Source organism: Cyrtonyx montezumae, unplaced genomic scaffold (genome assembly GCF_038088225.1).
Source record: "Cyrtonyx montezumae isolate F1298 unplaced genomic scaffold, pur_monq_1.0 scaffold_0, whole genome shotgun sequence".
NCBI classification, from domain to species: domain Eukaryota; kingdom Metazoa; phylum Chordata; class Aves; order Galliformes; family Odontophoridae; genus Cyrtonyx; species Cyrtonyx montezumae.
Genome location: NW_027071824.1, coordinates 35,606,700 through 35,622,114, shown reverse-complemented (window position 1 = coordinate 35,622,114; position 15,415 = coordinate 35,606,700). Strand labels below are relative to the sequence as shown.

Below are 15,415 nucleotides of genomic sequence, written 5' to 3'. Positions count from 1 at the left end.
GTGGGTAACCTCAGATGACATCATGTTCTTGGTGAAGTCTGTCTTGAGGCTGTCTCTGAAAATCTTGAATTTGCCTTTGGATTACACTGATTCTGGATCTTTCATATTAGGCAGAGTGGAGACGCTTTGGGTGACATCTGCTGACAGCAACTCTTTCAGATTAACATAAAATAATTAACAGAAGCCACAGCCCAAAAATAAAAATAATAAAATGCTGAGAAGTGCCAGAAATCAGATACCACCAGGGTTCAACCTTCTCATCTACTGAAAGGAAAGCAGAACGCATAGAAAAATCCAAACAATCTTTTCAGTGGCTATCTGAAGTATTGAGATTCATTAAGTTAGGGCACCTGTGGGCTCAGCAGACTTGGGCAGACTGCTCAGAAGCATCTTCCCACACAAACTTGCTCTTTTTATGATGCACAGATATCCTATGAGATAGATAAACTCATTCTGTCATTTATTTGCAGCATGGATATTCCCACAGACTGGGCAAGGAAAGCTGTATGGTGTAGGGGAAAACAAGGAAGGGCTCATTTTGCAAGGGAGATACAGAAAAAATCAGAAAACGAATTTGAGCAGACTTTTTGTATGCATTCAGGAAAACCAGACTCCTTGGAGAGCTGCTTTCTTAGCGTTTGCTTCCCTTTTTTCACCACTGTTCTCCATAGTCATATGTCTCGAAAAAGGGTTTAAAAAGGATGGTGTTTGATCCTGTCCACCCTCCAGTGGTTTTAGTTCTTTCCTGTTGACTCATACTGAAAACCCTGAAGAAATTGGTACTTCTGCATATGAAGAGGGATGACGGGTGAAGTTTAGCCAATATAATCCTGGGTTCCTGGCTGATCTTGTACTTGTTGCAGCTACCTGAATAAAGCTGACTGGAAAGAGACAGTGGACCAGACTCCTCTGCTCCACGTGGCTTTAAGACAGCTCAACTGGTTTTCCAATTGAGCTTGAACACAGTTTTGCAGGATGTGTTAATGGTGGTTGTCATGGGGATACAACTGAAAAGAAGTATAAATATGAAATCAAAAGGTTGCAGGCTGTGATCTACTGTCACTACTTCTCTTTGTTTTCCCGCTGCATTCACTGTGTTTAAATTGGTCCCCACTCACAGAGCTTTGCCAGGAGCTGTATAATTGCAGTCTTTTGAAAACAGGAACCTTTCACCTTTGAGTCACAGTAACTGCTTGCATGTATGATACAAAGCCACTGATGTCAGCTGATTGTGCTAAGAGCTTTGGGGACCTACGATCCAATATGTTACACAAATTATTCACAACTCTGTAGGTTGCCTCACTTGGCAGAGTTAAAAAAAAAAAGACTAAGTATGCTTGAGGACTGAACTGCTCCTCCAACCACCATGAGATCTTCTGTGGGCAGTGCTGAAACACTGTAAAGAAGCCGCCAATAGTACCTTGAATTGCAGCTCAGAACTGTTCTTCAATAATGAGAGATTTTCACTTTTCAGCACTATTTATTTTTAAACTGCTATTACATTCTTTTTAAATATTGAAGATGATCTATTAAATGATTTACTAAACCTCATTAATCAACAAAAATGCATACATTTTATTTAGAAGCAAACCAACAATGACATTTCCTTCATTGTATTTCATTAATATAATTGTTTTGGGTTTTTTGTACTGAAAAAGTGTGGGTTTTTTCCTCTTTTTGTTCCAGGCATTTGCATAGACAGTTCTTATTACTAAAATTTTGCTTTCTACAGTGGAGCATAGCAAAAAGTCTAGCCATGTATGTTAAGCCAATGTTTAAAAAACAAACATCAACAACACAATATCTAACAGCTTATTCTTTTTAAAGTCCTGATGAAATAGCAAGCAGGACAATGTTCTTTTAATTTTAGCTTTTATGGTGTTTTTACCAGTAAAATCCTAAGGAAATTTGAGTGAAATGTGTGAGTTAAATAACAGCATGCTTAAAATCACATGAAAGATAACATTTCAGGTAAAAGTAAATAATTAAGACTTCTCTGCACTTTCAGTGTTTTAAAATGTTATATTTATCCCAATGACTACCAAGATGGTAATCTTATAATGTTAATAGAAATTATATTTTCTGACCATAATGACACATAGGAAAAACAAAAATAACACTTATAACCTTTTTTTTCCCCTCTCCTTCCTTTTTCTGATAATAATGGAGCTACCTATCCATCAAACACCTGTTTTCTATTACAATGATGGCACACCTGAGGTGTAATCAATAGTGGAAAAAAAAAGGTTCCTACAGTTCATGCTGTTGTCTTCTTTCCTTTCTCCCATACATAAAATGAAACATTAAATTTTTCTTATAAATAAATGTATTGCATTAACATAAAGCCAAAATACGATGCATTAAACATAATCTATTTTTTACTAAATGGAAAATCCCAGATGCTACATAAGATTGGAGATTTCTCTACAGTAATACTGTCATACGAAATCAAAGCCTACGGGTTTATTTCTACCAAAAATTTAGAAAGTATTCTTTTAAATTAGATGCTAATTTAATGTGCCAGTGATTCAAGTCCAAGTCCCTCCTCTGCATGAATGGAGCACCCCAGGTGTGTCTCCACACTGAGTTACTCAATGCAGTTGATTTAATGGCCCGATACATAATCTGAGTGCTCTAATTCTTGTATAAAGTGCTTATCTAAACTCCTCATGAGTTTCTGTTCAACATCCTAAGAAATTTACAGGATGCAGCCTATGGTCTCTCAGGAATAATGACTAGAGTACCAACAGTAAAGCTAGCTTGGCTGCAGCTGCACATGTATGTCAGGCCAAAATACCTGAACCCGTGCTCATCCACTCTCACATCTGTGTAAACTATACAGATCAGCCCATGTGTGGATAAGAAGGTGGCCTGGTACATTCCTTTTCAGCGTTTTTTGGATCTCTGTGTTTTTATACTGGACACTACTAATTGATATTCCAGACTAATAACTTGCATTGCAGAAATTTCTCGTGCAGTAATACAGACTTTGATACCAATAAGCTGTTTTTGAGGCTTGTATCTGCTGTTTGTAGACTGGTCTTGGGAACCAAATAGGGATTTTAGTGTTCTTGCTGCACTTGGTCTGGTAAGTGACCACTCTTTGTGATGCAGGAACAGGATAGTATGTTCTTTATCTTCAGTGCAGTGTACCTCGCGAATAGCATTCCTATTTATTCAGTTACTCACCCACTCATCCCTGTATGCTTGCTGTACTATGGATGTGGGGTGGAAATAATAGCTAAAGGTATAATTGATTGAAAGACAAATGTTTAAAGTAAACAAACAAAAAATTTAACTTTTTTTGCTTAGTCAATTATTATTTTATCTCCATGAGGTTAGCCTCACTAAATTCCAGCCTGTGGAATGGAAATTAAAGCTCCATAAGACAGGCACTAAACAAATCTGACAAGTACAAAAGTAAAAAGTTAAAGAGCCACAATAAAATACAGGCACTTTTATGTACAAATGAAGCCACATCAAATTTCTTTTTCTGCTCATTTGCAGATTAATGTTTTTCTTTTCTCTGTACTGAAAGAAAATATAAAAAAAAACCTACCAAAAAACAAACAAACAAAACAAACAAAAAAACCCACCTTCCACTGCTTTTGTGTTCCTGGTGCAAGCTAAACTTTTTAGCGGTGAAGATGTAACATATAAATCTCTGATATGAATATTTAATGTATGTAAACTGGATGAATGATTGTTATATTGTGATTTATCTTGTGGAAAAGAACAGATATACAGAAGTACTTGGAAGCAACTCAATGAAACACCCATTCTGTATCCATATTTAACTTTTCAGAGATTTTCCCTTTCAGGAGTTAAAAATCTAAGACTTGATGAATATCTTTTTATAGTCTTTTCATATTCATGCATAATGTAACTTCAGGTGCTGTCAGTCATCTCCATTTATCCTCTGTCTTTGTAGTTGTTGTGTATATTTTACCTCCGTTAATTCAGTGTATATTTTCAGAATTATAATGTGGCCAGGGATGAAGGCTGGGAGCAGTAAAGAATTTATTTAGGAGTTAATGTTGTCTGTATTTTGAAAGTATTTTTTTTTAAATGTCATTATATGCTACAGAATTTTGTCTACATTATTGCACCTCTTAGGAGCAGTCCTTGTCTCTTGTGACTGATTAGGTGAATGTAGATGTAGTAAAAGAGAATGTTTCTGCTGTAGACAGCAAGAAAAGTGATTAGAGGCCTACAAATAACTTCAGAATTGCTGAGGCTGCTCTAACAGAGTCCAGCTGAAAGGGACCAGAGATGTTAGTACTTTCCATACGTTCACAGTGCTTGGCTGGTCTCTGTTGAACAGTATCTTGTGATTATGAATCGCTGAAATGTAGTAGGTTTTCTCTAACTGTTACTTTTATTCCTGATTTGATCAAAACCTAGATTTTGCCCTTCACCATTTCAGACTCCACACTTGACTTACAACTTAATTGTGCATCTTAGGTAAGAGCATTCTAGATTAACAAACAAGCAAAAAATACTCTGTGGTCAGGACATGGGCTGATGTACCTCAGGATTATTATATGAACTGAAGATTTATCCTTCTTCAGATTATTTGATATTTGGAGGTATACAACAAACCCTATTCTCACATTCTTACACAGATGGGAGCAGTGGCTTTCTAGTACTTAGACTTGCATGAAGAGTATCTGGTATAGGAAAAGTTCCCCAAATATCAGCTGATTGTTGAGTGTTAATGTATCCCCATGGTGATGAGAATGTATTTTTATAGGATAAAAAAACCTGTTAAAAACAGGCACTTTTATGTTAAATAACATTAAGCACTGGAGTCTGGTAGTTTACCAATTGGTTGATCTGACTTTATTTATTTATTTACTGCAGGCTGAAAAAGCAGAAGGATTTATCAGACTTCCAGACTTCAGTGTGGACAGAGCAACGGAGTGCAAAAAAAAGCAGTAAGTTTATCTTTTAGCTCTGGTTTTGCATGATTTTTAATGCTGATGCAAAGTACGGAATTTCAGTAGTGCCTGACAGTGAAGCTGTGGGGAGCTCTTCTGTGTTGTATAAATAATGAGATGCTGAGTGTGTTGCTGAAAAAAACCCCACATGTAACAAATACATTTTTGAAAATTCTCTGGCAGATGTGTTCTATTAAAACTGCTATTAAAAAGTAAAATCATATGCCAATTTATTACTACTATTATTTTTGTTTTCTTCTTTGTTCACTGCTCATGAATAAATGACTATGTTAGATGCCTTCTCTTCAGTGGGGAGTTCAACAGTGATTCAAGTAATGATGCTTACATTTCAGTGGAGACTATTTGTTGGACTGCTATGGTGAAGCTTTGGGCTGTACTTAAAGTCTCTGTGCAGGGAATGAAAACTTCGTTTAGCAGTGAGCATAACTAAAAGTATTCCCTTCAAACTCCACGTGCAGCATTGACTTCCAGCTGCTTCTGAGTACACTTGAAGAGTTGGGAGGGGTGTTGCTGCTGTCCAAAGCCTTTTTTGTTCTGGTCACATGCTGTGCTGAGCTGTATGTGTTCCTGAGTTGAAACGAGTCCCTCAGGGAAATGAGTAAACGATTTTGAATACTAGGAGCACCATTTTGTTTTGTCAGACAGAAGATGGTTGAATCATAAAACACAGGACCAGGAGAAAATGTTTTCCCTCACTTGTGTATCTGTTGGCTCTCTGTGACTGAGATGAAGATATGTTTATCACTTTCTGTGTATGGAGTAAGTTAGGAGAGGACTGTGAGGACTGATCTGGGCTGCTTGGTCAGGTGGGACCCTGACAAATAGTGTGTACTTCCACAAGGTAGTGTTATGTCACAAGGAACGTAAGAAGAAAGCTATACAGTCTCAGAGCTGATTGAACTAAAGCATGGTGCAATGCTGAGACAAATGGGTCATCCAAATGAGCATGGGACATGTAATTCAAAAGCAGTGTTGTCTTAAGGGTCACAATATCTATAGTCACAACAGATCTTGCCCCCCCACTGGAAATGTGTCAGTGAAAATAAAAAAAGCTAAAGACCTCTTTCATTCTACATTGCTAGAATGTTTCAGATGGCTAGCCTGTTTTCCACCATCTTCCATCATCCTCTGTTACAACTGTTCATGATTTTTTGTTGTTAGGGTTTTTTAATTTTTTTTTAAGGTGCACATAATAGGGAGTCAGAGATCACTAATTCTGTGTACTGCAATAAATAATTGGTTATACTAAGTTTCAGTGGCTTGAGGCATATCTCTGTGGATCTTGTCTTTCATTCAGGAAAGTTACTCTTGCACTTTAGTAGAAGCTTGAGTTGTGGCAAAAAAAAATACAGGGAACGAAGAGTGGGTTTCTGGGATATAGGACTTTTGATTCCTAAAGGAAATCAGTCCCGCTTTTTAAATTTATGTATTCATTTCATTTCCTTTAGCATGTCTGTTATGACTGTCGTTGTGCTCTTCCAAGTATGTTCAGTAGCTGGTAAACTACAAAGCAGTTGAAATCAGAAGTAAATTTCCTTTTTTCTTTCTCCTTTTCTTGGAGGAGTCAGCTTCAAAACACTTGTTAGTATGTTGGAACAATATATAAGACGTATATATATGTCAGTATTTAAGGTAAAAATGTTTTTTTCTGAGTTGGTGCTTCCCTCTCAAGACAGCGTTAAGAATGAGCACACTGGATCAGATCAAAGCAGTCCAACCTGGTATCTTGCCTTCTGAATTGGCACGAAGCAGGTGCCTAGCAAAGATTAAAGGGGAAGAGAAAACATACAGTGCTATTTTCTTAAAATGCTCCTCCATACTCCAAACAATGAACCAATTGGAAGCTTCCTGAGTCAGAAGTAGGTCAGTGTATTTATTAACCTTCTGTAATTTCCAACAGTTTGAATTCATTCAGGCTGATTTAACCGTATTCATGGGACAAGGATCTACAGGCATGTAAAGTCACTATCTCCATTTGATTTTTTCAAATCAGCCACCTAATTGCCTCTTTGGTGACTCTTAAAACTTGTAATGGAAAAGGCAGCAAAGTTTCAGTCCCTATTTACCTGCTGCATGCTATGAGTGATGTTACTGTATCATACCTACCTTATTTTTACCAGTAGTTCTATATGCTGTTGTAAGGTAAATAACTCCCAATGATGGTACTCCACAAGGAGATAGTATAGAAGGTGGTATATTTTAAGTAGTTCTATATAAACAGTATACAGATAATACAAAAGAGAAGATGGCTCACCTTTATGATAACAAGGCTCACAGGGGACTCCATGTGGGAGGGATCTGGTGGTGGTCAGCCCTTAAATGGGGTTTGGGAGAGGTGGAGCCAGGCTCCACCCCTTCCACTCACACAGGTATATCACCTTCACCTGTGCCCCCATGGCTGACTCAGTACTCACCTCAGGTGGCCAATCAGTGGTTCAGGCCATGATTCAGCAGTTCCCATACAGCTGTGCGTTCTTAGACTGCTTAGTGATGCACAGAATATATGCTCTATCTTGAGTCATCTCTGGTGCTTTTCCTGAACCTTTCCTAAGTTTAATTTATTTTTAAGTTGGAATATAAATATTCAAGTTATGGGCACACAACAGACATATGGAGTGACATAATGAAAGCCTTTGCTTTATTCCTTATTCCTTCATTTTGTATTCATGCATTTTATACTGAATACTATGTGGCCTAGGAAATGAGCTAAAAATAATCTTGAAATAACTGTATGGATGGATAAGCTGATCTAGATTAGTATAGTGGAATGAATAAATATTTTAAATATTTAAAATCATTCAGCTATTTTTTTTTAAATGTAAACTAGTTCTCTTCATCTCTCTTTCATTTTTTTTTTCTTCAAGTGCTATTAAGATCAGCCACCCACAGATCAAGACATTTTATTTTGCGGCAGAAAATGTTCTGGAAATGAACACGTGAGTAGAGAGTGACTGGCCCTGTTTCATTCTGTCTCACATCTGAAAACACTTTGAGAGCTGATTCTTTCACTGTTAAGCAGTTGTTGATGAAGTTCTCCAAGTTATGACTAAGACTTTTTTTTTTTAGTTTAGTTTACATCACTAAATAGAAGGAAAATACTACTATTTGTTCACTAATAGAGTTTAAATCAGAATCTCATTATTAGTGTAATTTTGCTACCAGACTGGAAATATTTGAAGGAATTCTTTCCCAGTAAAGAGGTGCAAAAGTTTTCTAGCAAGTTCATCACCTAGGGAGATGTGAGGAAAAAGAAGAAAAGTTTCATGCAGCTTTGTTCCAGAAATGATATAGTGCTTGAACATAGTACAGTTTTCTTTCAGAATAGCATATCAGTTAACAAGGAGAGTTAAAGGGATATAAAGAGCTGCTTTTTTTTGTTTTAATTAAACTTTTGCTTCAACGCCAAACTATGTTGCAGTTAAGCAATCTTTATTGCACATTAGACATTTTCTTTCTACAAATGCCTGTAGGAAAAACAATTCATTCATGCAGGGTTTTTGTTTGTTTGTTTGTTAGTTTTGTTTTTGTTTTAATGAGAACAATAAAAATGGGTGGTTTTTACTGCCATTTTAGGAACTATTGAGCTGTCAGAAGTACATATTACTTGCAATCAGTCCAGTTTTATACATCTCATATCTTCCTTGTATTTGTTACCTCAGAATATAGTCTGTTCACAATGGTATTTCATTAAATGGCAAGAAACCATATGAATCAGTATAGCTCAAATAGGAATAGAGCTCTTATGATAGATAGGTTCAGATTTTAATCATGACTGTACTGGTGACCTTTGTGAGATTCTTCATAAAGAGTCGACTTCATCCTGGAGTCCTCAGACCTTCAGCACAACAGAAAGGAGAGATATTGAGAGAATGCGTGAGACCTTCTGAAATAATTACAGAGACAGAAAAGTATCTACTGTACTACAGTAGGATACATACATATCTGTTAATAAATTGGTACTGTATAGATACATACATGTAAATACAGATGTAGGAACATATTGCCCTTCGCAATTTGGAGAAGCCCAGAGCATGCTGTTGGGGAGATGACCATCTATTTATGGCTGCATTTCCTACCAGAGTTCCTTAACACAATGAGGGGAACATGGGCTGAGGAAGACTGAAAATGAAGGGCTGTTGGCCAGAAATACTTCTGTAGAGAAACTGACTGACTGACTGAGAGAGAAGGAAGGATGTAGAGAGAAAGAAAAAAAAAAAAATAGAGCTAATGGAGGACACGTGAGTTAACAGCTAGCTTGGAGGCCAGCTGGAAACTGTTGGTGTCTTAATGACATTTTGGAAATGTTTAGTCTTGTGTAAGTGAGTGATTGATATCTACACAGGTGTCTCCTCTCTTATGCCCCAGAATGATTTTCTTCAAACTCTGCTTCCAGAGTAAATTTCTTATTAGCAGAAAGCTAAGTAGCCTAGCACTGGAGCAGCTTGTACTATACTATAATACTCCTAATTCCTCACTGTTGTAACTGATGGTGTTTTCCTTGGCAGAGTATAAAATACATGGATTTAATACATAAAGTACATGCATACTCACGCATATGTCAAAACAAACTAAGAGACATCTGTTCTCCTGGCTCCAGTCCCATACATACATATGTATGTGAGTGGCTTCACTGAAGATGCTGGGGCACTCTTGTGTGTTAAGTTACTTGTGTACTTAAAAACTTGGTAGATCATGACCTTTTGTAACTCTCCATGCATATATATCTATTAAAATACAGTGAGTTTACTAATTTAATCACTTCATTAATTCAGGATTTGTTTCTCATAGTAATGAAAATATGAAAAGCAAATTTGTGCTGTTAACTCTATGCACTCACCTGGCTAAATGCACACAATTACCAGTGGTCTGACTTACCTTGCTTTAATTGAAATCTTGTATTAGCACCATTTTTCTTCTGTTTAGATTAAAAAACAGTAACAACAACAACATTCTGTTAAAGCTTTCTGTTAGAAGAAAGAAATTAGTCCACTTTTACAGAAATTGCACGTCTTCTTCTGAAATTTTTGTGCAGCTCTATTGTGCCTGTGTCAGTCTAAAAATCCAGTTATATTGCCATTGTTTTAACCAGAAAATTTTTCAATATTCCAATACTTCAGTATAATAAAGATCCAACACCATATTTTCTCCAAGTTATGCATTTTAATTCCTGCCCTTCTTACGTCCCCTATTTAGGCCTTGAGTTTTAACTTGAAAGGCTTTTTCAGTTATTAGTTTCTTAAAACCTGGATAGTTCCAAATGACTTAAAAGCAAACACAGTGCACAAAAGGTATTGCCAAGAGCAGCTGACATCATCTTCTATGGCTCATTTGCCTTTTGCATCACCTTGGATGAAAGATAAGTAAGTTGCTGATATTATGTTATAGCACCAATAGTTTTCCTTTCACTTCCAGAAATGCAACTCTTTGGTCATCAGTGGGGCTTTTTTTCTCAAGATCAGAAGGAAAAAAAATGTCCCAGGCAACTAGTCCTGCTTATCAGGTTTATCCTGAGAAAACACTAGGGCTGTAAAACAAGACTACACAGCTTGCTGTAGTATACAATTAACACTAGTTCAGAAATCCATACATAGAAAAACAAAGCTATTGGTTGTCTAGTATGTATTACAAGGTGACCCTGTGAGATGCTCAGTACATTTCTCCTTCTATTGGCAACTTAACACTACACAGTTGTTAAAAGGAATGGGAATGTTAGGTGTTTTCCTAGAACATATTCTGAGATATAGAAAGAAACTCTAGCATTCAGACCTTGGGTTAATGAATATATATGTTTAAGGGAGAGAAATACTCAAAACAGCTTGTACATATTGCTAATAATATATCCTCCCTGCTTCAAACACAGGTGGCTAAGCAAGCTGGGAATGGCTGTAGATCCTCAGGCACCCAATGGGAAGAGTGAAGAAGGTATTGTTCTTATGTCTAACCAGATAATGTCTTTCACAGTTTTTGATGAGCTGAATCTTTGTCAGATCTTTTCTTTCAAATTGTCACCTTGAGTCCATTTGGCTACAGAGCCCAGCAACACCACACTGACACAGCACAGAGGAGCCGTAGAAACACCGGTGAGATACAGTGTTGCTGAAAGAGGCCTGCTGATCTTTTGAGTTGTATTGACTGAACTGAGAGTTATAAAACCTGATGCAAAATAAGAGAGCAAAAGAAATAATTTAATAAAAGTAAAATATGACACAGATGTTTTATCACAGATCTTCCAGAATCTGTCATGTGTGGGGTTTCAGAAAACCACTGACGTACTTGTGTGGATGTGCCCTTGCAGAGGCAGTGCTGTTACACACAGCCACTTTTCTGCTCCCAGCAACCTGATTATCCCCTCTGTGTCACACATCATAACTTTTTGGGATGCTCTTTAGTGTATCAGAAACAGCTGTTACCAGGAGTTACTCAAGAACACATCATTCATAGAGTGTTAGAATTTGATATGGGCTGTACTGTAGCCATTCTCAGTCCTTGATGCTAAGATGTGCCAGCACATATTTTCAGTAAACAAAACTACAGCCATGCTCTTAAAAATCCTATGGTTCTCCAAACAGTACTGAGAGTTTCATTTTTTAATAACTTAGAAACTTTTCTCCAGTGTATGCAATTTTTCTCTCTTGCAACTTCTTTTTCCTCCTGACACAATGGTTATTATAACCCTAAAATTACATGCGTGTCAACATTAATTTAATTGGAAGACATAATAATGACTTACGATTGGATAATAATACAGTCTGAATGGTTGATGCGTGCTGGAAGATTTCACAGAGAGAAGTGATCTTTTCCAGTGGTTACAACCAGGTCCTGGGAATAGAACGCAGCAACTTGTTGCCTCTCATTATTGTGTGAGTCTTGTTTTATTAGTGATTAGCACTTCATGGGATCCACTGTTAAAAGCAGCTGAAAAGTGTTGGAAAATACCTCCCTCTGCTATACATGTAATTAAATAGTATGTCTGCCTCTCTGCCAGCTCTCAGGAGATTCCAGGTCTCTGACAGTACTGTGTCTACTTTTATTGTTAGCTGTGCAACTGTAACTCTGTGCCACATGGCATGCCAAGATGTGGTGACAAAAGTCTCCTGGGGGCACCTCATGATTTCCAAAGCATCATGTGAACAATCTATTTTTTTTCCAGAATTGTAGCCAAAACTCCAATGCCTGTTGCCAGCTTCAGAAGAATTTCCTGGTTACAGAGATTAAGAGGCAGCATCTGCTACATGCAACAGGTCTCCCCAAGTTCTGTCACAGATGGTGTAGCATTTCATTTTAAGGCTGCGAAGTGATGAAAAAAGAGCCACCACTTAGTAGTAAAGCTATCTAGAGCAGTGACATCTAATGTTTTCAGCTATAGCAAGTTTTGAAATAATAAAAAAGAAAAAAATATTGCTATGAAGCAGCAGAGGATTATCAAAAGTGGGCTAATTTTCAGCATAGGAGACAGTAGCACCTTGTAGTCTGTAACGTTCTACTTGGAGAACTTTGGTGAGCACAGCACTGTGAGGAATAAATGAGTTTTGGTTTAACACTTTGTTTTTGCTCATTTTCCATGTCTACCTCAGAATGCTATAGTGAAAGTGAACATGATGACCCAGAAATAACAGACACACCACCTCCCCCATACATGGCCCAGCCACCACCTCCTCAGCTGGTAAGTGTTACTGTAATTAGGTCTTACTTGCTCTGCAGTTGGAACAAATCATTCTCCACGTGGTGAGCTACTGGCTGGTAACCTATACCAGAGGCTGGAGACTTTCTCTCTGTATGGCTATGAGATATTGATGCACTGTTTCCCCTCTCCTCTGGCTTGTGATGGTTCTCACAAGTATTGTAGCCCACACTGCTGAGAGCCTTACACTGGCTCCTTCAGAGGAAGGCATATTTTTTTTTGTTTGAGAATGGAAGGTGTTACTCTGCTTCATACATAAGCTATGTCTTTATTAAGTTTTTAACATGCTGTTGTAGCCTAGTCTCCATAGGATTTATATTTTTTAGTTTCATCAGAAGTCTTCTTTTGTTTCGCGATGCTGGTGGCATGATACAACAGATTTTTGTTTATTTATTTGAGTGAGCTCTTTAGACAGCTGAATTTGAAAATGCTTTTGTGGCAAAGAAGAGAAGTGACGAGAAGTATCTTCTAACATGGACGATGTCAGTTCCTTTCCTTTATACCTCTGAAAAAGAGGTTAGAAATAAGAAAGTAATTATACTCCCAAACTCTATGCTGTCCTTCTACCTTGTTGTGGAGCATGTCCAGAATATTCCCTACTGCCTAGCTTCTTTTCATAAATTAAAATAAGCAGTATGAACACATGTGTGTGTAATCAAGTGCCTCTCCTATTTATTAGCCTCTTATTGCTCTATTAGTCTTGTTTTACTATTGGTGCTCTTCACTATGATCTCATCTCCACTCATATGAGCTGCAAGGTACAAGGTTTACCTAATTGTATATTGGGACATGAGTAATTCAGTTTGGGATGCTATTACAGCTAAAATGAGGAATCCTGTGTTGAGGATTTTCCTCTACTGGCTGAGGGTTAAATCTAGGTATGTTCATATTCAGTAATATACTTGTTACCGAATGATCTTAATGCATCTCATGGATGAAGAAAAAGTGCAGCAACTACTTTATTGGTGTAGTAGAGGTTCTTCCACTGGTGATACCTTAAAATGACATCCAGTGGTTTAGGTGGTCATGCAGGCAGTGAAGAAAGCAAAAAAACATATGAAAAAACATATATGAAAAATGTAGATGAGCTGGAGAAGCTTGCATGAGCACAGCCAATAACGAATGCACAGATCTGCCTGTCTGGCAATCTTACATAAAGATTGGAGTCTATGTCATATCGTCATCTATTTGCCCTGTCTGTTTCTGTCAGATAAGTCAGTCTTTACTTCCTCTCCTTAAACTGTTGAGCAGCATGAATCACTGTAAAACAGTCCACCTGGCACTCAGAGGATGCTCTACATAACAGGATTCTTTATTGCCTGTATTAACTGAAGGTTAAACGTGGCTGAGTGGCTATAAATATTGGAGAATATAGGAAACTTGACAATATATCTCCAAGAGTTATTCTGGGCTGAAGGCCGATTATGAAGCATCTTGAAATTTATACCTCAATGGCTCGACTTCAGGAGACAGTAGATGTCTTTCCCATCTGCTCACCTCAGAGTAGACACAGGCATTTTCCCAGATGATGAGTTTCAAGCAGATGCTATTTCTCAGTTTGCTGTTTTTCTGGCTTCCTGCTGCTTGTCAGTGTATTGCTGCAGAGGTGATCTCTGGTTGTCTTCCTCCTGTATGTTGCTCTTGAGAGCTGCCCTCAGTGTTTTAGCATGGGACACATGGGAGGCAGGCAACAGTGCAGGTGCTTGAGGGGTCCTTTTTTCTCAGCCCTTTCTATTGAAGGTCATCTTCCCTCCAGTCTCTATGTCTAGCAGCTGATTTCCTTTCTCCTCACCCCTATGGGTGAATGTTGGTAACTCCTCAGTAAATCAGTCAAATTTTCACCCCAAGGAATGGAAACTGGAAAGATCTCCAGCTGCCACTGGTCTGCTCCACTCTTTGAAGGTACAGCTTATTTGGAAGCTCAGCTTGGATCTTTTCAGTTTCCTACTGGCAAAGATACATCTCCTACACTGGAAGCTCAGACTAGCATCATAAATACTGCAGGTTCTTGACTGGAAATTTTTATTTATTTTTTTAATTTGTAATTTTGCCTTCCATATGCCAAAGATATTTTGCAAAATAAAAATAAGGAGCTATGGACATTTGGGAAAACCTAATCTATGATGTTTTAAGTAGAAACATCTCTAACATTCTTGAGATCAAGTCAAGATTGGAAACTTAGTCTGGAACAGCCACACAGGTGCAGATTCCGTTAGGCTTTAGAGCAGCAAACAGTTGGATGTACTTCCTGAAAGAAACTTGAGCTGCTGTTCAGTTCTCTGCTGATAAAAAGTGTTTTGAAACTTTAAAAGCAAAAGTGACTATGAGCTTTCAAGTTTTATGAAAGCAAAGGAAGAACAAATAATTTTAACATCTGTAGGACAAAAGCTTAACTGATCATCTGTGTTCATTTCTCTGCATGTGAATGGCTCAAAATCAGTAGCTATACTGAGACAATAGGTTGCAGCAATTCCGAAGTATCAATTGAGGTGTTTCACGATGATAATTTTTCTCTAGATAAATGCCTAGAGACACACTGATCTGCAGTGGAATCCTTATGATCTGCCAGCTCAGGCATCTGCTTTTGAAAGTGTTCCAATGTAGAGATTTATTATAATATGTATGATTACAAAACTTCCAAAGGAACCACTCTGTCACTTAGGTAAACATTCATCATATGAGGAAAAAAACATATGCATGATTGTTGAAAAAGAGAAATACATTGTGGCAGTCTGCTTTATTCTTTCACTGTTTTTTTATTTAACAAAAAATG

At 37.5% G+C, this 15,415-nt stretch overlaps 1 protein-coding gene across 8 annotated transcripts in view; it reads left to right on the top strand.

The window, feature by feature from the left end:
- The window catches only part of IPCEF1 (interaction protein for cytohesin exchange factors 1), a 64,345-nt gene that overhangs the window by 28,779 nt on the left and 20,151 nt on the right, over window positions 1–15,415 (top strand). For all 8 annotated transcript variants that reach the window (XM_065732518.1, XM_065732501.1, XM_065732484.1 and 5 more), the window contains 4 exons: window positions 4,864–4,937; window positions 7,826–7,897; window positions 10,822–10,883; window positions 12,536–12,624. In XM_065732518.1, coding sequence (XP_065588590.1) covers window positions 4,864–4,937; window positions 7,826–7,897; window positions 10,822–10,883; window positions 12,536–12,624 — 297 coding nt within the window. The remainder of the gene's footprint in view (window positions 1–4,863; window positions 4,938–7,825; window positions 7,898–10,821; window positions 10,884–12,535; window positions 12,625–15,415) is intronic.